Below are 21,712 nucleotides of genomic sequence, written 5' to 3' on the forward strand. Positions count from 1 at the left end.
CAGCGAGGTTCAGACCTGGTGCACTAAATTCATGACGTGGTACTCCATGTCCTATATAATCGAATCACTGTTGGTGATCGCGATCCTCATCATACTAGTACAGACCCTCAGGTTGAGGAAATGGAAGAGGAGAGCCTCTCGTTCCAGCACCTCACCCATCTATAGAGTTCAATCCCCCATCTTCGGATTCCACCAAACCCCTCAACCCCTCACTGATTACAACACTCTGTAAATAAAAGGTTCAGCCATGTATTATATTGTTCCATACTCGACTGCCGAGTTGGGAAGTGTGATGTTGTGGTGTGAATGGTTAAGGTTTTAGAGTGATGAAATGTTAAGTTAAGGTTAAGGTTAATAGTGATAGGTAGAGGTTCCCAGTTGTAGTAATGCATGTCCCTTTGACATAGGGCCAAGTAGAGATGTTAGTTAAAAAAAATTTTCTTCTTCCCATAGTTTAAGATAGAGTAGAACAGGAACTGGCAAGAGGTCAGAACACAAGGAAGGCAACGTACATAGGTGATCCTTCACAATATTATGATTGTGAGGATCACAAGGAGGGAATGTAGCCATGCTGGCCACGCAAAATGGACACTGAGCCAAAGTAAAATGGAAGACAGAAGGAAAAGCCTGTGTAGTGAGAGCAGACAGTCTGCTCTCAACTAATTAGCATTTTGCAAGCAGCAAACCAGTTTCTGGCCAGGTGCAAGATCTCCAAGCCAAAGGTGTTAATGGCAAAGCGCTTAGCATTCTGATGAGGCAGCCCAGATCCAGGCACGAACAATTGCAACATTTCCATCTCAATGTAACACTTAATTGGTTGCGCAGACAGGATGGCACCAAAGTAACGAATATCGAAACCACCCCTCAACACCGAGGAAGGCCCTCGCATTGGAGGATTTCGAAGGTAACCGTTTGGAAACGCTCCAATCGGTACCGAAAGGTAGAGCCCGCCCAGAAGGGGGCAAGGACATTAGAGAGGGGTATAAAGGCAAATTCCCCACATAGCCCGGTCTGTTAAACCCGTGCTCCGGCTCTGACTGACATCTTGCATCCTGACTCCAGCCGTTGAGCACCAGCCGCCAAAACCGTAAGTTCAACGCTCGCTACGCGATCCAAGCCCACTAGACCCCCAGTACCAGAACGCTTGCTGAAGGCTGCAGTACAAGACCAGGACGAAGGCCTCGTTCTCTGACCTTGCCTGTTCCTGTTAGATAAGTATTCTGATCACTTAAGTTTAGTTATAGCTTAGTCTCTTAGTGTGTGCATGAGTATTTATTATAACTGTATAATAAATATTGATCGTTTGAACCTTACTAATCGGTGTATCGTCTTTATTACTTTGAACTTGACCTTGGAATACTTGTGACGGTGTCTATACGGCACCTGGCGACTCCAGAGCTGAATAAATACATAGAACAGAGCCTAGTAGTGTTAAGCACACGTCGAATACGGAGGCGTGTTAATACACTCCAATAAACGCGTTTTACAACCACAGTAAAACGTGCAACAAATATGGCCCCTCTTGTTTGTAAATACTGAAGAAAAATACTTGTTCAAGACCTCTCCTATCTCTTCAGACTCAATACACAATCTCCCGCTACTGTCCTTGATCGGACCTACCCTCGCTCTAGTCATTCTCATATTTCTCACATATGTGTAAAAGGCCTTGGGGTTTTCCTTGATCCTACCTGCCAAAGATTTTTCATGCCCTCTCTTAGCTCTCCTAATCCCTTTCTTCAGTTCCCTCCTGGCTATCTTGTATCCCTCCAGCGCCATGTCTGAGCCTTGTTTCTTCAGCCTTTCATAAGTCTCCTTCTTCCTCTTAACAAGACATTCAACCTCTCTTGTCAACCATGGTTCCCTCACTCGACCATCTCTTCCCTGCCTGACAGGGACATACATATCAAAGACACGCAGTACCTGTTCCTTGAACAAGTTCCACATTTCACTTGTGTCTTTCCCTGACAGCCTATGTTCCCAACTTCTACACTTCAATTCTTGTCTGACAGCATTGTATTTACCCTTCCCCCAATTATAAACCTTGCCCTGTTGCACGCACCTATCCCTCTCCATAACTAAAGTGAAAGTCACAGAATTGTGGTCACTACCTCCAAAATGCTCCCCCACTAACAATTCTATCACCTGCCCTGGTTCATTACCAAGTACTAAATCCAATATGGCCTCCCCTCTGGTCGGACAATCTACATACTGTGTTAGAAAAGCTTCCTCGACACACTGCACAAACACTACCCCATCCAAACTATTTGATCTAAAGAGTTTCCACTCAATGTTTGGGAAGTTGAAGTCACCCATGACTACTACCCTGTGACTTCTGCACCTTTCCAAAATCTGTTTCCCAATCTATCCCTCCACATCTCTGCTGCTATTGGGGAGCCTATAGAAAACTCCCAACAAGGTGACTGCTCCTTTCTTATTTCTGACTTCAACCCATATTACCTCAGTAGGCAGATCCCCCTCGAACTGCCTTTCTGCAGCTGTTATACTATCTCTAATTAACAATGCCACCCCCCCACCTCTTTTACCATCCTCCCTAATCTTGTTGAAACATCTATAACCAGGGACCTCCAACAACCATTTCTGCCCCTCTTCTATCCAAGTTTCTGTGATGGCCACCACATCGTAGTCCCAAGTACAGATCCATGCCTTAAGTTCACCCACCTTATTCCTGATGCTTCTTGCATTAAAGTATACACACTTCAACCCATCTCCTTGCCTGCAAGTGCTCTCCTTTGTCAGTGTTACCTTCCCCACTGCATCATTACGTGCTTTGGCGACCTGAATATCGGCTTCCTTAGTTGCTGGAATACAAATCCGGTTCCCATTCCCCAGCCAAATTAGTTTAAATCCTTCCGAAGAGTACTAGAAAACCTCCCCCCCAGGATATTGGCCAGATAGGGGCTGGTTTAGCTCACAAGGCTAAATCGCTGGTTTATAAAGCAGACCAAGCAGGCCAGCAGCACGGTTTGATTCCCGTACCAGCCTCCCCGGACAGGCGCCGGAATATTGCGACTAGGGGCTTTTCACAGTAACTTCATTGAAGCCTACTCGTGACAATAAGCGATTTTCATATTGGTGCCTCTCTGGTTCAGATGCAACCCGTCCTGCTTGTACAGGTTCCACCTTCCCCAGAATGCGCTCCAATTATCCAAATACCTGAAGCCCTCCCTCCTACACCATTCCTGCAGCCACGTGTTCAACTGCACTCTCTCCCTATTCCTAGCCTCGCTATCATGTGGCACCGGCAACAAACCAGAGATGACAACTCTGTCTGTCCTGGCCTTTAACTTCCAGCCTAACTCCCTAAACTTGTTTATTACCTCCACACCCTTTTTCCTATCTACGTCGTTGGTACCAATGTGCACCACGACTTCTGGCTGCTCACCCTCCCCCTTCAGGATCCTGAAGACACGATCCGAGACATCCCTGGGCCTGGCACCCGGGAGGCAACATACCTTTCGGGAGTCTCGCTCGCGACCACAGAGATGAATGGCCTCTCCCTCGTGTGAACTCGCTGGTGTAATGTGAGACCTGCTAATTGAGTAAACCCCTTCCTTCCCACAAGTGAATGGCTTCTTCCCAGTGTGAATGCATCAATGGTTTCTCAGCACAATCTTTCCCTCAATCCTCACATTTCTAAAGTTTATCTATAGTGCTGGGCCCAGTGTGGCTGTGTCAATGGATTTCCAGATGGGATGGATAATTGAATCCTTTACCACAATCATCACATTTCCACAGTTTCTCCATACATCCAGAGCCTAGTGAAAGCAATGTCCATACACAGAACACAAACACATTTAATATTTATCTGCACTGTCACTAGTGCAATGTTATTTTCTGGCTGTGTAAGTGGTGAAAACTTTTTTTTTTAAAGTTAAGAGTACTCAATTAATTTTTTTCCAATTAAGGGGCAATTTAGCAAGGCCAATCTCCCCTAGCCTGCACATCTTTGGGTTGTGGGGGGCAAAACCCACGCTAACACAGGGGGAATGTGCAAACTCCACATGGACAGTGACCCAGAGCCGGGATCGAACCTGGGACCCTCGGCGCCATGAGGCAGCAGGGCTAACCCACTGCGTCACCATGCTGCCTGTGAAAACTTTCAACAGTCAGTTTACTGAAGCATTCTCACTCTGGTGTGTGTGTCTGTGTTTTTCCAGTCATATTGGAATTTGAAAGCTTTTCCCACAGACAGAACAGCAATGAATGCATTTTTCTAGATTCAAAGGTCCGTGATATTCAGATCATGATCAATTGAGTGCCTGCGTCAGATCTTGAGGTGATGTTTGGTTTGAGTTTCCTGTCTGCAAATCCTTCCCAATAAATATCCTGTTGATGCGACCATCAATTCACTCAAAGACATGAGTAGAAGCAAACCGAGTTTTAATCAGCTTAGAACAGTGCCTGCCTACAACTAGTACAATACTGTGAACCTCCTACAGGTCAACTGCTCTTTATACTTCCTTTCAAGGGGAGGAGCCATGGGCAGAGCCCATACATGCCCCAACATATCCCCGTGGGTGAAGCCACGTAATGGCCCATAGGTGGAGCCCACAAGGTCAACAACATAACATAGCTGTAACACAATGGCAGAACATGGTACTAATACATTGATGAATTACTAGTATCCATTCACCACACCTGTAAAAGGAGATTACAAGAGTACCCAGTGTCAGTCCAGGATAGAAATTTTGAACAATTCTAGTTTTTCTAGAACATTTGTTACTCTCTTGTTCCCCCAAAGCTGTAAATCCCCATCCCGCACACTCTCCCTCTTCCTTGGGATTGTTTGGGATAATTTTAACAAAGTCCACAACTGGGGATAAATCCACTCATGATTTGTCACAGACATGAATCTGAATCACCCTGACTGAGCAGACACAATAACAGACGTTAACCTTGTGTCCAGAACTGACTGAGGAGATGTTCTCAGTGACCCTCAGTCATCATCACTGAGACTAACTTTAAATCCCAGATTGTAATAATTTAATGGATTGGAGCCGATGTCCCCAGAACATTTTCCTGTCTCTCTGGGTAACTAATGCAGTGACATTGTCACTGGGTCAGTGTCTACCCCCCTGGTCTCTATGAGGTTGTGGCGAGAAGCCGGAAGTGACGGATAGTGAAAGTGGGACATGTTCATTGTTACACATTCGGCTCTGGGGCCGCGCTCGGGATGTGTAAACTCCGCCCCCTGACACCTCACAATGCCTGGGGAATGATTGACGACAGGTCCGGACCAATAGGCGGGCTTGGAGGACCGAGCGGAAGCGATTGATCCACCAACCAATCGGAGTCAATGAGCTAGTCTGTGAGGCATGCGCAGAATGATTAATGGCGATGCAGAGACGGTTGTTTTTCGGATCCACAATATGTAAAGGTGGGAATGGCGGAACTGGAGGGAACGATGCATTAGGCGGGGTGTTGGAGAAGCTTTGTAAATATGTTATATAAACCGCAAACCCATGAAGAAGAATCCACCGATATCCGGGATGGTTTCCCGCCCTTTGCACAGAGCAGGGCCACAATTTTCTTCCAGTTGCAGACCCCGATTAACCGCCGCCACCTCCATCCGGGCACTGGTAGTGGAGCGCGTGCGCAGTCGCCATCTTTATTGGGGGGACAATCAACAAGGTGTCGCCGCCATCTTTATTGGGGGTACGACCAGGTGTCGCCGCCATCTTTATTGGGGGTACGACCAGGTGTCGCCGCCATCTTTATTGGGGGTACGACCAGGTGTCGCCAGCTTTGCTGAAGATACTAACAGGCCACACGCACAACGCATTTTTTTGCACAAGAAAATGTGCAAAACATTTTTTTTTTGTTTTTGCGTTTTTTTCAGTAGGGGGCAATAATTTTGAAATACTCCTGACAGAATGAGAAAAAATTGCCCATCAAACTGCACCTCTCTTTCACCTCCAATCTCTTATTGGTGAGGCAAAAGAATGATATCAGGGCAATGACAATAATTTGTATTCATACTGTGTCTTTAACAGAATAAAACTAAAAGGAAATAATGATGGTTTCTCCAGCAGATAAACTGCGACTAAAGTGGAGCCAGGCTAAGTGACTGAGGTGGAAATAGGTGGTCTTGGTGCTGATGCGGATGTGTGGCCATAAGATCTTCTTGGGGTCAATTATGACACCATGATTGTGAACAGTCTAATTCAGCCTCAGTCAGTTAACAATCAGAGGGATGGAGTTGGTGGTTAGAGAGTGAAGTTTGCAGTGGCAATGACTGGACGAAGCTTCAACCGATCATCTATTCCTGCAGTACTGGATGTGAGACAAGCCAGGACTGTATGTGGTGTTGGGGAACTAAGAGGTGATGACCTTCACATGGACCTACTACCCTGGTCCATCCAGGCGGTGGAGGTTGATGGATTCGGAGATTCTGTGAGAGTTCTGGTCAAGCTGTTTCTTCCCTCTGTTTCTTCCATCCCACTCTCTCTCTTTTTCTCTCTCACCCCTTCCATAGATGCTGGATCATGTGTAATCCCAGACTGGGTGGTAGGTTCCCTTCTGTGAATGACAGTGAACCAGTCGGATTATATGACAATCCAGCAGTTTTCATGGTCACCTTTTCCTAGTGCTGGCCCCATAAATGATCAGATTAATTCAGCTGAGATTTACAGCTTGTCTTTGTGTTTTGTGGGCTCTCTCTCACTCCCTTTTTTCTGTTTGAAATCTATATCACAGGATATTAGAAGGGGAAGATTTGCAGTCGGGAATCTGAAACTAAACATCGCATCAGGATCTCACGGAGTTACCCAATTTATTCTAGCCTGAATATCATCGGATTTTGAACATGGAAGAAAAAAGCATCGTTCAAAGTGAGGAGAAACTGTATACGGGTTCTGTGTCTGGACGAAGCTTCAACCGATCATCTATCCTGTCAAAACATAAATACAGTCAGGATGGAGCGAACCGGTGGAAATGTGGGGACTGTGGGAAGGGATTCAATTACCCTTCAGAGCTGGAAATTCATCAGCGTAGTCACACCGGGGAGAGGCCATTCACCTGCTCAGACTGTGGGAAGGGATTCACTAAATCATCCACCCTGCTGACACATCAGCGCACACACAGTGGGGAGAAGCCATTCACCTGCCCTGACTGTGGGGTGGGATTCACTCAGTCATACAGCCTACGGACACACCAGCGAATACACACCGGGGAGAGGCCATTCATCTGCACTGAGTGTGGGAAGGGATTCACTCAGTTAGCCACCCTACTGAAACACCAACATGTCCACACAAGGCACAGACCGTTCACCTGCTCCGAGTGTGGGAAGGGTTTCATTACTTTATCCAACCTAATGGTACACCAAAGAGTTCACACTGATGAGAGACCTTTTAAATGTCTGGACTGCGGGAAGTGTTTTAAAACCTCGCAGGAACTGATCTCCCATCAACAGGTTCACACTGACGAGAGACCGTTCATGTGTTCTCACTGTGGGACTGGGTTCAGACGATCATCTCATCTCACTGTGCACCAGCGCACTCACACGGGAGAGAGACCGTTCACCTGCTCCAATTGTGGGAAGAAATTCACTCAGTCATCCGCTCTGCTAAGGCATCAGCGGATTCACACTCGGGAAAGGCTGTTCATTTGCTCTGATTGTGGAAAGAAATTCACTCAGTCATCCGCTCTGCTAAGACACCAGCGGGTTCACACTGGGGAGAGGCTGTTCATCTGCTCTGATTGTGGGAAGAGATTTACTCAGTCATCCAACCTGCTGAGACACCAGCGAGTTCACTGGTAACTACACTGATTGGATTTTGCTAACTGAGCCCTGTTCATTGAGATCTGTTTCTGCTGATGTTAATACACTTCAGACCAGTCATAGAGGCTGATATACTAGACACAACTCAAAAATGTCACCTTTGTGTTAAACATTCTGTATTGTGTATTTTTAATATCTGTGACGGGTTCTCCTTTTGAAGGGTTCTCCCGCTCCCCGTCTATTTCATCCCCACCTCAAACAACAATTGTGAGGAGCTTGTGGAGCTTCTTTGTTCCTGAGATTGAGACAATCCGATCAGCTGCCTTTGCTGCTTCCCAGCCTGCCACTAATCCACCGGACCAAACTCTTTCTAAAGCTCCACCTTGTCCAAGCTCTGAACCCACATCTTTCTCCAGTTTCTCTCCTATCTCCCATCAAACCCTCTCATTGCTCAGCTTGTCCATGAGACCTGCTGCATTTTCCCTTTGCCGTTTTCCCACTAAATTATTGATCACCCAACTTCCCCACTGATCAAAGACCCCTCCCACCCGGCTTACACACTCTTCCAACTTCTTCCATCAGGCAGGAGATATAAAAGTCTGAGAATGTCATGGTGCCGAGGTTCCAGGTTCGATCCCTGCTCTGGGTCACTGTCCGTGTTGAGTTTTCACGTTCTCCCCATGTTTGTGTGCGTTTCACCCCCACAACCCAAAGATGTACAGGGTAGGTGGATTGGCCACGCTAAATTGCCCCTTAATTGGGAAAAAAATGAATTGGGTATTCTAAATTTATTACAAAAAATTCTGAGAACATGCACTAACAGATTCAAAAACAGCTTCTTCCCCGCTGTTACCAGACTCCTAAACGGTCCTCTTATGGACTGATCTGATGTCTTCACCCGATGCCTGTGTCTATGTATTTAAAATGTATCCTTAAAGTTTGCCCTATTATGTATTTTCTTTTCATGTACGGAATGATCTGTTTGAGCTGCACGCAGAACAATACTTTTCACTATACCTCAAAGAACAAAGAAAAGTACAGCACAGGTACAGGCCCTTCGGCCCTCCAAGCCTGTGCCGACCATGCTGCCCGTCTAAACTAAAATCTTATGCACTTCCGGGGTCCGTATCCCTCTATTCCATCCTATTCATGTATTTGTCTAGATGCCTCTTCAACGTCACTATCCCTGCTTCCACCACCTCCTCCGGCAGTGAGTTCCAGGCACCCACTAACCCTCTGTGTAAAAAAACTTGCCTCGTACATCTCCTCTAAACCTTGCCCCTCGCACCTTAAACCTATGCCCCCTAGTAATTGACCCCTCTAACCTGGGAAAAAGCCTCTGACTATCCACTCTGTCTATGCCCCTCATAATTTTGTAGATCTCTATCAGGTTGCCCCTCAACCTCCGTCGTTCCAGTGAGAACAAACAAAGTTTATTCAACCTCTCCTCATAGCTAATGCCCAACATCCTGGTAAATCTCTTCTGCACCCTCTCTAAAGCCTCCACATTCTTCCGGTAGTGTGGTGAACAGAATTGAACACTATACTCCAAATGTGGCCTAACTAAGGTTCTATACAGCTGCAACATGACTTGCCAATTTTTATACTCAATGCCCCGGCCAATGAAGGCAAGCATGCCGTATGCCTTCTTGACTACCTTCTCCACCTGTGTAGCCACTTTCAGTGACCTGTGGACCTGTACACCTAGATCTCCCTGACTGTCAATACTCTTGAGGGTTCTACCATTCACTGTATATTCCCTACCTGCATTAGACCTTCCAAAATGCATTACCTCACATTTGTCCGGATTGAACTCCATCTGCCGTCTCTCCGCCCAAGTCTCCAAACAATCTCAATCCTGCTGTATCCTCTTGACAGTCCTCATCGTTATCCGCAATTCCACGAACCATTGTGTCATCTGCAAACTTACTAATCAAACCAGTTACATTTTCCTCCAAATCATTTATATATACTACGAACAGCAAAGGTCCCAGCACTGATCCCTGCAGAACACCACTAGTCACAGCCCTCCAATCAGAAAAGCACCCTTCCATTGCTACTCTCTGCCTTCTATGACCGAGCCAGTTCTGTATCCACCTTGCCAGCTCACCCCTGATCCCGTGTGACTTCACCTTATGTACCAGTCTGCCATGAGGGACCTTGTCAAAGGCCTTACTGAAGTCCATATAGACAACATCCAATGCCCTACCTGCATCAATCATCTTTGTGACCTCATCGAAATACTCTATCAAGTTAGTGAAACACTGGGCAGCCCGGTGGCGCAGTGGGTTAGCCCTGCAGCCTCACGGCGCCGAGGTCCCAGGTTCGATCCCGGCTCTGGGTCACTGTCCGTGTGGAGTTTGCACATTCTCCCCGTGTTTGCGTGGGTTTCGCCCCCACAACCCAAAAATGTGCAGGGTAGGTGGATTGGCCACGCTAAATTGCCCCTGAATTGAAAAAAATGAATTGGGTACTCTAAATTTAAAAAAAAGTTTTTTAAAAAGTTAGTGAGACACGACCTCCCCTTCACTAAACCGTGCTGCCTCTCGCTGATACATCCATTTTCTTCCAAATGGGAGTAGATCCTGTCTCGAATAATTCTCTCCAGTAATTTCCCTACCACTGACGTAAGGCTCACCAGCCTGTAGTTCCCTGGATTACCCTTGCTACCCTTCTTAAACAAAGGAACAACATTGGCTATCCTCCAGTCCTCCGGGACATCACCTGAAGACAGTGAGGATCCAAAAATTTCTGTCAAGGCCTCAGCAATTTCCTCTCTAGCCTCCTTCAGTATTCTGGGGTAGATCCCATCCGGCCCCAGGGGACTTACCTACCTTAATATTTTTCAAGACGCCCAACACCTCGTCTTTTTGGATCTCAATGTGACCCAGGCTATCTACACACCCTTCTCCAGACATCCACCAATTCCTTCTCTTTGGTGAATACCGATGCAAAGTATTAATTTAGTACCTCGCCCATTTCCTCTGGCTCCAACATAGATTCCCTTGCCTATCCTTCAGTGGGCCAACCCTTTCCCTGGCTACCCTCTTGCTTTTTATGTACCTCGGTGTACAGGACAATGAAAAAATCCAATCCAATGTACCTCTCACTTGTAATCCACCCTCATTGTCCATCCTAAATAAAAACCCTTGACACCACTGTGTTTACAAATTACCACCCCATCTCCAACCTCACTTTCGTCTCCAAAGTCTGTGTACTCAGTGCCCCCTCGAGGATCGGCCCCTCCTATTTCTCATCTACACGCTGCCACGAGGTGGCATAATAATAATTTTTATTATTGTTATAAGTTGGCTTACATTAACACTGCAATGAAGTTACTGTGAAAAGCCATCATCCAAAAGCACCGTGTTAGTTTCCACATGTAGAACATACAGCGCAGAAGGAGGCCATTTGGCCCATCGAGTCTGCACTGACCCACTTAAGCCCTCACTTCCACCCTATCCCCGTAACCCAATAACCCCTCCTCATCTTTTTGGTCACTAAGGGCAATTAATCATGGCCAATCCACCTAACCTGCATGTCTTTGGACTGTGGGAGGAAACCGGAGCACCCGGAGGAAACCCACCCAGACACGGGGAGAACGTGCAGACTCCGCACAGACAGTGACCCAGCAGGGAACACTGACAACACCCAGCTCTCCCTCACCCCCATCCCTCTCCATTCCCCCACTGTTACTAAATTATCAAACTGCTTATCCCACATCCGGTACTGGATGAGCAGAAATTTACTCCAATAAAAAATTGGGAAGACTAGAGATATTGACTTCAGTAACCACAACAAATTCCGTTCCCTAAGTACTGAGTTCACCCCTCTCCCAGCGAACTGCCTGAGTCTGAACCACACTCTGAACAATATTGGTGTCAGATTTAATCTGAGATGAGTTTCTGATGACATATCCGCTCCATCACTAATATCAGGTTTTTCAATTGTTGATTAACAAGGTGGGGGGGGGGGGGGGGGGGGGGCGGCGCGCGGGGTGAGGGGGGGCGGGCGGTGAAAGGTTATCGGGGGGAGGCAGGAATGTGGGGTTGAAGTTACAATCTGATCAGCCATGATCTTACTGAATGGCGGAGCAGGTTCAAGGGGCCGAGTGGCCGACTCCTGCTCCTAGTTTGTTTATGCATATTTTTGTATGACTCTTTTCCTGGAAATCTCTCACTTGGGAGTGCGTCTCTCAGTGCTTTCCAGTGGCACTGATGTTTGAAACCTTTTGGAACAGGAAGCATCACTGATGCTCGTGTCCTAATGAATCAAGGTATTTCCGACTGCAAATCCTTCCATTCCAATCCCTTGTAAACAGGTCAATCAAAGCCATCACTGCCGGTACAGGACAGGAATTTGAAACTGATACTCTGGGCGCCAGGGTAACACAGTGGGTGGCAGGGTAGCACAGTGGTTAGTACTGTTGCTGCACAACTCCAGGGTCCCGGGTTCGCTGTCTGTGCAGAGTCGTGCTGGCGTGAGTTTCCTCCGGGTGCTCCAGTTGCTTCCCACAAGTCCCGAAAGACGTGCTTGTTTAGTGAATTGGACATTCTGAATTCTCCCTCTGTGACCCGGACAGGCTCCGGAATGTGGCGACTATGGGCTTTTCACAGTAACTTCATTGCAGCGTTAATGTCAGCCTACTTGAGCAGCATGGTGGCGCTATGGTTGGCATTGCTGCCTCACGGCGCTGGGGTCCCGGGTTCAATCCCGGATCTGGGTCACTCTCCACGTGGAGTTTGCATGTTCTCCCCGTGTTTGCGTGGGTTTTGCCCCACGACCCGGGGATGTGCAGGGTAGGTGGATTGGCCACGCTAAATTGCCCTTTAATTGGAAAAAATGAATTGGGTACTCTTAAATTTATTTGAAAAATGTAAGCCAACTTGTGACACTAGTAAAGATTATTATTATAGTTATCACACAGTATTCTTTTCCATCTCAAACTATCCACAGACTTCCTCCTGCCTATCAATTGTAACCCCAATAATTTTTTAAAAATCATCTTTATTGTCACAAGTAGCCTTACTTTCAGCCATCCTCCTAACTTTTGCTCAGTTCTCCTCCCAATGCTGGTGACTGTCGGATTCTGTTTCACACTCAGCTATTCACCTCCCGAATGTGTCACTCTGATGCCGAAATCTTAACACCTGAATTTAACAAACACTTTTGCTAAACGGGCATGACAGTTAATTCCAGTGACTACCCACATGGACTTGGGCTCCGGATGAGTAATGGCAGCCGCAGCTCCCATAATTCCCCACGCCTGTGAAACCGCACTATTCGTTGCGCGGGCGGGTGGCCAGGAATGCGCATGTTCAATGGAGAGAAGGGCTGCGCATGTGCGGAGGATTGGGCTTTGCATTGGTGAACAGTTTTTTTTCTAAATTTAGAGTACCCAATTATTTATTTTTCCAATTAAGGGGCAGCACGGTAGCATTGTGGATAGCACAATTGCTTCACAGCTCCAGGGTCCCAGGTTCGATTCCGGCTTGGGTCACTGTCTGTGCGGAGTCTGCACATCCTCCCAGTGTGTGTGCGTGGGTTTCCTCCGGGTGCTCCGGTTTCCTCCCACAGTCCAAAGATGTGCAGGTTAGGTGGATTGGCCATGATAAATTGCCCTTAGTGTCCAAAATTGCCCTTAGTGTTGGGTGGAGTTACTGGGTTATGGGGATAGGGTGGAGGTGTTGACCTTGGGTAGGGTGCTCTTTCCAAGAGCCGGTGCACACTCGATGGTCTGAATGGCCTCCTTCTGCACTGTAAATTCTATGATAATCTATGAATTTAGCGTGGCCCATCCACCCAACCTGCACATCTTTGGATTGTGGGGGCGAAACCCACGCAGACACGGGGAGAATGTGCAAACTCCACGTGGACAGTGACCCAGGGCCGGGATTCGAACCCGGGTCCTCAGCGCCGCAGTCCCAGTGCTAACCACTGCTTATTGGTCAACAGTTGACTGTGGTTTGTGGTCAAAGTATATCCCAGGGGACCTTACTTCCGCTGTCCCATTGTCTTCATGCGCGGCACTGACCAATGGCAATTGTCGGCCGGAAGAACTATTTTCCTCCAGCCAATCAGAGTGAATTCACATTGAGCTTCACACAAGAGTAAACCTCCTGTCTCCAACATCTGTGAATGAAGCACTTTCTTTTCTCCCCCTTTCTATTTACCCATTCTGGGGTTAAATTGCGACTTGCAGGAACTGAAGGGAAAGGAAGTGGATCCAGGAAAGGTGCCGGAAAGGTTGGCCCAGGTCTCTCTCTTCAAGAGATTGACATATTCTTCTCCCTCTTCTGTCAGGCTAAAAGGATGGTGTCTTTCCCCATGTCCACAGAGATGGCTGACATTTAAGGAGACAGTATTTTTTTTTAAATTTAGGAGTACCCAATTCTTTTTTTCCAATTAAGGAGTAATTTAGCGTGGCAAATTCACCTACCCTGCACATCTTTGGGTTGTGGGGGTGAGACTCAAGCAGACACGGGGAGAATGTGCAAACTCCACACGGACTGTGACCCAGAGCCGGAATCGAACCTGGGACCTCGGTGCCGTGAGGCAGCAGGGCTAACCCACCGCGCCACCGTGCTACCCCTAGGGGGATAGTAAATTAAGGTAGGACATAGATATGTCCAGTTTTGTAATATGGTACATATTAGATATAGTACTTCTGGTTAAGTAATAAAGTTAATTGCTTATTATTTATAGTCTTGAGATATAATGCTGTAACTAAGTTATAAATTTCCAGTCATATTCATTACAGCACAGAAGGAACCCATTCAGCAACTCGAGTCCATGCCGACTCTAGAGAAATCCAGTCAGTCCCATTCCCTCTCTATAGCATTTTACCCAGCAAGTTTATTTCCTTCAACTGCCCATCCAATTTCATGTTGAAATCATTTAATATCTCCCAAGTCTACCACCCTTGTACTGTAGTGAGCAAATTCATATTTATCAACAAACATTGCTGAAGTAGACTTCTTCCTCATATCCCAACTGTACCTGTAATCATGTAAACTGGTCCTCCCATGTTACCTGCATTTTTCGTCGACTAGATATTCAAGTATATACTGAGGTATTTAGACTAGCAGCCTGCATGAAGACTTTCAGGTATCTCAGTGCTGGAGAAGAAATGGTCAGCATGGATCTGTCCATCCACACGATTCAGCAGAATTGGGAGGGTGTATTTCAGATAGAGCAGAGTGAGAATGCAGGAAGAATGTGTGGGATGGAGATAGCCCAATTCAAGGGAATGGGAGAGGAATGTTACACAGAAATTTGCATTGTCTGTTCTGAATTTCTGTCCTGTACTTACAGTGAAGACTTTTGTAAACTTTTACAGGATGTCAGAAGGGGTGAATTTGCAGCCAGACATCTGAACATCCATCAAGACTTAACAGAGCCACTTGAATGAGCAGAACCTGAATGTCGTCAGTCTTTGAATCTAGAGGAATTGTCTGTTTTGGCCGTCACATCAGTATGACTGGAAAGGCATCAAGAAACACAGATCTGAGTGAGAGTATCCAGTGCACTGACTGTGAAAAGGGCTTGAACCAGTTATACAGACTGCAGAAATATCACATCATTTACAGCGGGGAAAAGACCGTACACATGATGTGTGTGTGTGGACGAGAGTTTAACTGATTGTCAAACTTGGAAAGACAAAGAACACCTTGTATAAATCACGGGAAGGTGAGGACTGTGGGAAGGAATTCGCTGCACTGGAAACTCAACGTGTTCACACTGAGGAGAGAGCATTCGCCTGCTCCAAGTGTGGGGAAGGAGACTGCTCCCCATCTTCCGTCAAGATTCATCAATGCGAGGGCAGCACGGGGCGCAGTGGTTAGCATTGCAGCCTTGCGCCGAGGTCCCAGGTTCGACCCCGGCTCTGGCTCACTGTCCGTGCGGAGTTTGCACATTCTCGCAGTGTTTGCGTGGGTTTCGCCCCCACAACCCAAAGATGTGCAGGGTAGGTGGATTGGCCATGCTAAAAATGCCCCTTGGAAAAAAAATAAAATAATTGGGTACTCTAAAAAAAATTTTAAAAGTAGCTGAAGATTGTTGGACTGAGGACACTACCCTGAGGAACTCCTTCAGTGATGTTTGGGAGGTGAGATGATTGACCTCCAAAAACCACAACCATCTTCTTTTGTGCCAGGATGGGCTGAGTGGCCTCCTTCTCTGACTGTGTGATTTAAAGAGAGGAATTTCAGCTGCTCCAGTCACTCCTGAAACCCACACAAGACATGGGGAGAATGTGCAAACTCCACACAGACAGTAACCCAGGGCTGGGATTCAAACCCGAGTCCTCAGCGCCGCAGTCCCAGTGCTAACCACTGCGCCACATGCCGCCCTATATTCCGCTACTTGATCAATTACCTTCCTTCCATCAAAAGGTCAGGCGTGGGGATGTTTGCTGATCACTGCACAATGTTCAGCACCATTCACAGCTCCTCAGACAATGATGCAGTCCATGTCCAAATGCAGCAAGACCTGGACAATATCCAGGCTTGGGCTGATGAGTGGGAAGGAACATGTGGGCCATACAATTGTCTGGCAATGACCAGGCAAGGCCCAAGACCATAAGAAATGACAGAGAGACATGAACGCAGCCCAGTCCATCACGTAAAATCACCTCCCATCCATTCACTCACGCTGTTTTGGGAAAGCGGGACGCATAACAATCCCTCTCCCACCTGGGTTATTCTCTCTTACAACCTCTTCCATTGGGCAGGAGATATAAAGGTTTGAGGACACACACTAACGGGTCAAAAACAGCTTCTTCCCCGCTGTTACCAGACTCCTGAACGACCCTCTTATGGACTGAATCGATGTCTTCACATATCTTCTTCACTGGGTAGTACTACACTCCATATGCTTCACCCGATGCCTGTGTCTATGTATTTGCATTGTGTATTTATGTATGTGCTATGTTTTTTCCAACTATGGAACAATCTGTCTGGACTGTACGCAGCACAGTACTTTCCCTGTACCTCGGTACACGTGACAATGAATCCAATCCAATCTCCCAACAAAAGAGTATCGGACCATTACCCCTTGACATTCAATGGCTGAATCCCCCACTACACTTTGGAGGTTACCATTGATCAGAAGCTGAATTGGACTAGCCACATAAATACAATGGCTGTAAGAGCAGGTCACAGGCTAGCAATCCTGTGGTGACTATCTCAACTCCTGACTCCCCAAAGCCTGTCCCACATCTTCAAGGAAGAAGTCAGGGATATGATGGAATACTCTCCACTTGCCTGGAGGAGAAACTACTCCCAACAATACTCAAGAAGCTTGACACAATCCAGGTCAAATCAACTCGCTTGATTGGCACATTTTCCACATTCACACACACACACACACCCCCCCACCAGTGATGCACAATAGTAGCTGAGTGTACCATCTGTAAGATGCACTGCAGGAACTCATCAAGGCTCCTTCAGCAGCACTTTCCAAACCCACAACTTCCACCACTTAATAATAATAATCTTTATCAGTGTCACAAGTGGGCTTACATTAACACTGCAATGAAGTTACTGTGAAAATCCCTTAGTTGCCACACTCCGGTACACTAAGGGAGAATTCAGAATGTCTAATTCACCTAACAAGCACATGTTTCGGGACTTTGAGAGGAAACCGGAGCACCCGGAGGAAACCCACAGTCACAGGGAGAACGTGCAGACTCCGCACAGACAGTGACTCAAGCCAGGAATCGAACCCGGGTCCCTGGTGCTGTGAAGCAACAGTGCGAACCACTGTGCTACCCTGTCCACTCAATTCGAAGGACGAGGGCAGCAGATACACGAGAACTCCACCCGGAATTTCGCCTCCAAGTCACTCACGTCAGGAAAACAGAGGTAGTTTTAAGTGATCTGTATTTTTGTTGTTAAATACGAGAAATCTCGGAATAGATTTAAGTGGGTTTGATTTAGTGTTTCTTTGTAGGAAGAGTAGAACGCTGGATTCATGTTGGACAAAGGTATTTGCACGTGTCGATGGGGGAAGGTTTCAGTTCAGACTGTTCCTATTGTGCTGGGAGAGTTTACAGCATGAAAAGTAAACATCAGGTTGGAGAAATAATGAATTGTTGCTCAACAACCAGGGACAGTTTTAGCTGAATTCATTGCATTTGGGACGAAAAAGTGAGAGTGAACAGCTCTCAGCTTTGCTAGAAGCACAAAAGCAATAGAATGGAGTAACGTGCACGAAAGCAAGCTGTAGGGGAACTAAAGGACAGTTAGATCTAGAAAACAGGGAATGAAAAAGCTCCAGGAGTATTGAAGTGAGAAGGAACAAAGAGGAACTGCCTTTGGAACAGGCTATCATTCATAGAAGTTAAAGTCAGACCTGGGAAGTGAAGAGCTGATGAGGTTGGCTACAGACAAGCTTCATACCTGAAGCAATCGTAAGGTTTGGTGTCTTCCCGTTTTTGAAGCAATAATATTCTGTTGGTGACTTGAGTACCTGAGTTTGTGTAGACTTTCGGGTGCATGTTGCAAATCAAGACAAATGAATTCTGAATGGAGAGTTGGAAAATATGGAGAGGGGTTCCTTGCTAAAATAGCAGAGAGGAAGCCTCGTTGGAAAGGATAATTGGAACAGCTGGAGGTGGATCATTCGTGGAAGCATTGATTTGGAAGAGGATTTTAAAGCCTGCCTTATTGAGAGTGGAGTTTGGAAACACTCGTGTGACAATCATCTGGGGGGAATTTGAGGGGAAAACCACAGAAGATTGATTGAATTGCACCTGGCACTTGGTTTCAGAGTGTGGGTGGGGGGGGGGGTCTGCTCACAGTCAACCTGTGGGTTTAAAGGGACTGTGTCCACTGAGAACATTACAGCATGAAATATATTGCACCCTGTGTTGTCCTTGAAATCTGTGCACCTTTGTGAAGTAGTAGGAGTGAAGGAGTATTGTATTAAGAGTCAGACTTTTGGTGTTCAATAAATGTTTGTTTTTGTTGTTGAAAGCTAATTGGTAATCCTGTGACTCTGTTCCTCCACATTTTGTAAAGCCAGGGTTTCATTCTGGGATCTCCCCATCCAGTTATTACATCAACTGGGATTGTAACACTCACCATCTTGCTGTGGAAATATATCGTCGTTCCGTCACTGTCCCTGGGTCAGAATCCTGGTACTTCCTCCCTAACCGCACTGTGGGTGGCACCATAGGGACTGCAACATAGAACAGTACAGCACAGAACAGGCCCTTCGGCCCTCGATGTTGTGCCGAGCAATGATCACCCTACTCAAACCCACGTATCCACCCTATACCCGTAACCCAACAACCCCCCCCCCCCCCCCCCCCCCCCCTTAACCTTACTTTTAAGGACACTACGGGCAATTTAGCATTGCCAATCCACCTAACCCGCACATCTTTGGACTGTGGGAGGAAACCGGAGCACCCGGAGGAAACCCACGCACACAGGGGGAGGACGTGCAGACTCCGCACAGACAGTGACCCAGCCGGGAATCGAACCTGGGACCCTGGAGCTGTGAAGTATTTATGCTAACCACCATGCTACCGTGCAACAGTTCCAAGATTTTCATTTTCAGTGGCATCCTTGCCTTCTCCCTTGTTCTTATGTCCTGGGCCTCTTACAAGGTGGTGCCAGAAGGAATCGAGCCAGACTGAATCCACTTTGTTACCTCTGACACTGGTATCAATCCCCAGACTGGTACGGAGATCTTTATCACCTCAAACAAGCACATATATCTCACAGTTCGAGGTCTGATGTATATGAAATTTCTTTTTTTTCTTTCTTTTATAAATTTAGAGTACCCAATTCATTTTTTTTTCCAATTAAGGGGCAATTTAGCGTGGCCAATCCACCTACCCTGCACATCTTTGGGTTGTGGGGGTGAAACCCACGCAAACACGGGGAGAATGTGCAAACTCCACACGGACAGTGACCCAGAGCCTGGGTCGAACCTGGGACCTCGGCGCCGTGAGGCAGCAGGGCTAACCCACTGCGCCACCATGCTGCCTATGAAAGTTATTTTTAAACCACATTGTAACAGACTGGGGAAGTCAGGATTAGAATAATATCCGGGTAAATGGAGTTAGGTCACAGATCAGCCAAGGCCTCATACCCAGTGTCTTCCTTATCTGTAGATCTTCTGATTTGCTAACTATGAAAAACAATATTGCTGATCAGTAATTGCTCTCTATGGCGGATCTGTTACCCAGACTCCCCCCACTTTGCAGAAAGTTCCCTATCAGCGAATGTAGGAGGCCAGTGCGCAGGTGCAGTGTGGGTGTGTGCACTGAGCATGCTCAGTGTCAGTCATGGTAAGAGAGTGAGGAGGAGCGGACGGTACGGGAGGAGATTGTGAGCACAGGGTAGGAATGGAAACCGGGGCTGCACTGGAAACTTTCAACTTCTGGGGTAGGCCTGAGGCCCCGAATAATAGCCTGTCTGGTTAACCCGGCTGCCCGCGGTGAGAGGCCCGGGAGAAGCGGGCTCACTGGCCGCAATCTTGCGAGTGGGCGTCAGGGAGGCAGGGCTTCCTCCCCGGTGACAGGCCCGGGTTACCCAGGCAACCGGCCGCCGCCATCTTGGACAAGGTTCAGGTCTTTACCATGAGAGACTGCGATTGACAGGCTTGGGGAAAGGGTATTCCAGAGAAACTAGAAAAGTCTGTTCTCGATTTCTATCCTGTACTCACAGTGAGCACTCTTTTCAAATCATTTTCCAGGAGATTGGAAGAGAATTTACAGACAGAAAGTCAAATGAAACATCACGCCAAAATCTGACAGAGATTCATCAGGACCTGAATATCATCGACCTTTGAATGTGGAAGGAGAAATGTTTGTCTGTTCTGTCTGTGGGAAAAGATTTCAAACATCAGTGTGACTGGAAAAGCCCTGAGACACACACACACACCCGAGTGAGAGTGTTCCAGTGAACTGACTGTGGAAAGAACTAACCAGTTACACAGCCTGACAATACATTACAGCAGCGAGAAATTGTACATGTTTTCAGCGTGGGGACGAGGCTTAAACAGATATTCCACAGGGACACAGACATCGCAGAAAAACCATGGAAATGTAGGATTATGTTAAAGGATTTAATTACCTATCCCTGCTGGAAATTCATTGACACAGTCACATTGGACTGAATACCCTTCTCTTGCCTTTAGGGAAGGAAATCTGCCACCCTTATCTGATCTGGCGTACATGTGACTCCAGACTCACATTAATATTGTTGACTCTTAAATGCGAACCGACCAAACCACTCAGTACAAGGGGGATTGGCAATAAAAGCTGGCCCAGCCAGCGACGCCCACATCCCCTGAACAAATATAAAAGGCACCAAAATGTTGGATTCCCTGAAGGTAAACTTCAGCCTTGAAGTTGTGTTTCGTAGCTCACAGGCTGTGGATGTTCCACCCTCTTTAACTCTTCTTGTTCGAAGAAGGTCGAAGTTTACCTGTGAAAGCTAACTTTCTTGGGTTTTTTTCTTCAGATTTATTCGTCATTTGGAAAGGTGGTTGAAGGAGAATTTAAAAAAATTAACCATAGAATTCCTACAGTGCGGCGTCCAGTGGGGGTATGTAGAGGGGAAGTCACACGTTGGGTGGCTCCCGCTTGAGGTATATTTTTAGGAGGTTTAAAGTCCGGTCCCAGGGGAATTTTTAGAGGATTGAAGAAAGGGAGCTAAAAGATGCCAAAAGGACTGCAAAAACCAGTTGTGAAGAAGGGAGGGAGCGAGGGTTCACCATCGAGTGCCAGCAAAGGTGCTGGCAAGATGGTGGAGGCTGGACCGCAAGGTGGCGCCGCACTGCTTACGGTTGTGGCGATGACTGAGGCGATGGCTGTGGAGCTGGAGAAGCAGTTTGCGAGGCACATGGAGGAATTGAGGAAGGAGACGGCCGTCGCACTGAAATTGTTGGTGGAGGAGGCAATTGCCCCGGTGAGGGTAGCTGTGGCAAAGACACTGGCCGAGGTGGGAGAGCAGGGCA

General features: G+C 47.1%; 1 protein-coding gene across 1 annotated transcript in view; it reads left to right on the forward strand.

Annotated features, from left to right (window-relative positions):
• LOC119951937 (zinc finger protein 721-like) overlaps positions 1-21,712 on the forward strand; it is a 124,346-nt gene that overhangs the window by 26,584 nt on the left and 76,050 nt on the right. The window contains exon 2 of the mRNA XM_038775333.1: positions 7,030-7,695. Within this exon, the coding sequence (XP_038631261.1) occupies positions 7,030-7,695 (666 nt within the window). The remainder of the gene's footprint in view (positions 1-7,029; positions 7,696-21,712) is intronic.

This window comes from Scyliorhinus canicula, chromosome 17 (genome assembly GCF_902713615.1).
Source record: "Scyliorhinus canicula chromosome 17, sScyCan1.1, whole genome shotgun sequence".
NCBI lineage: Eukaryota > Metazoa > Chordata > Chondrichthyes > Carcharhiniformes > Scyliorhinidae > Scyliorhinus > Scyliorhinus canicula.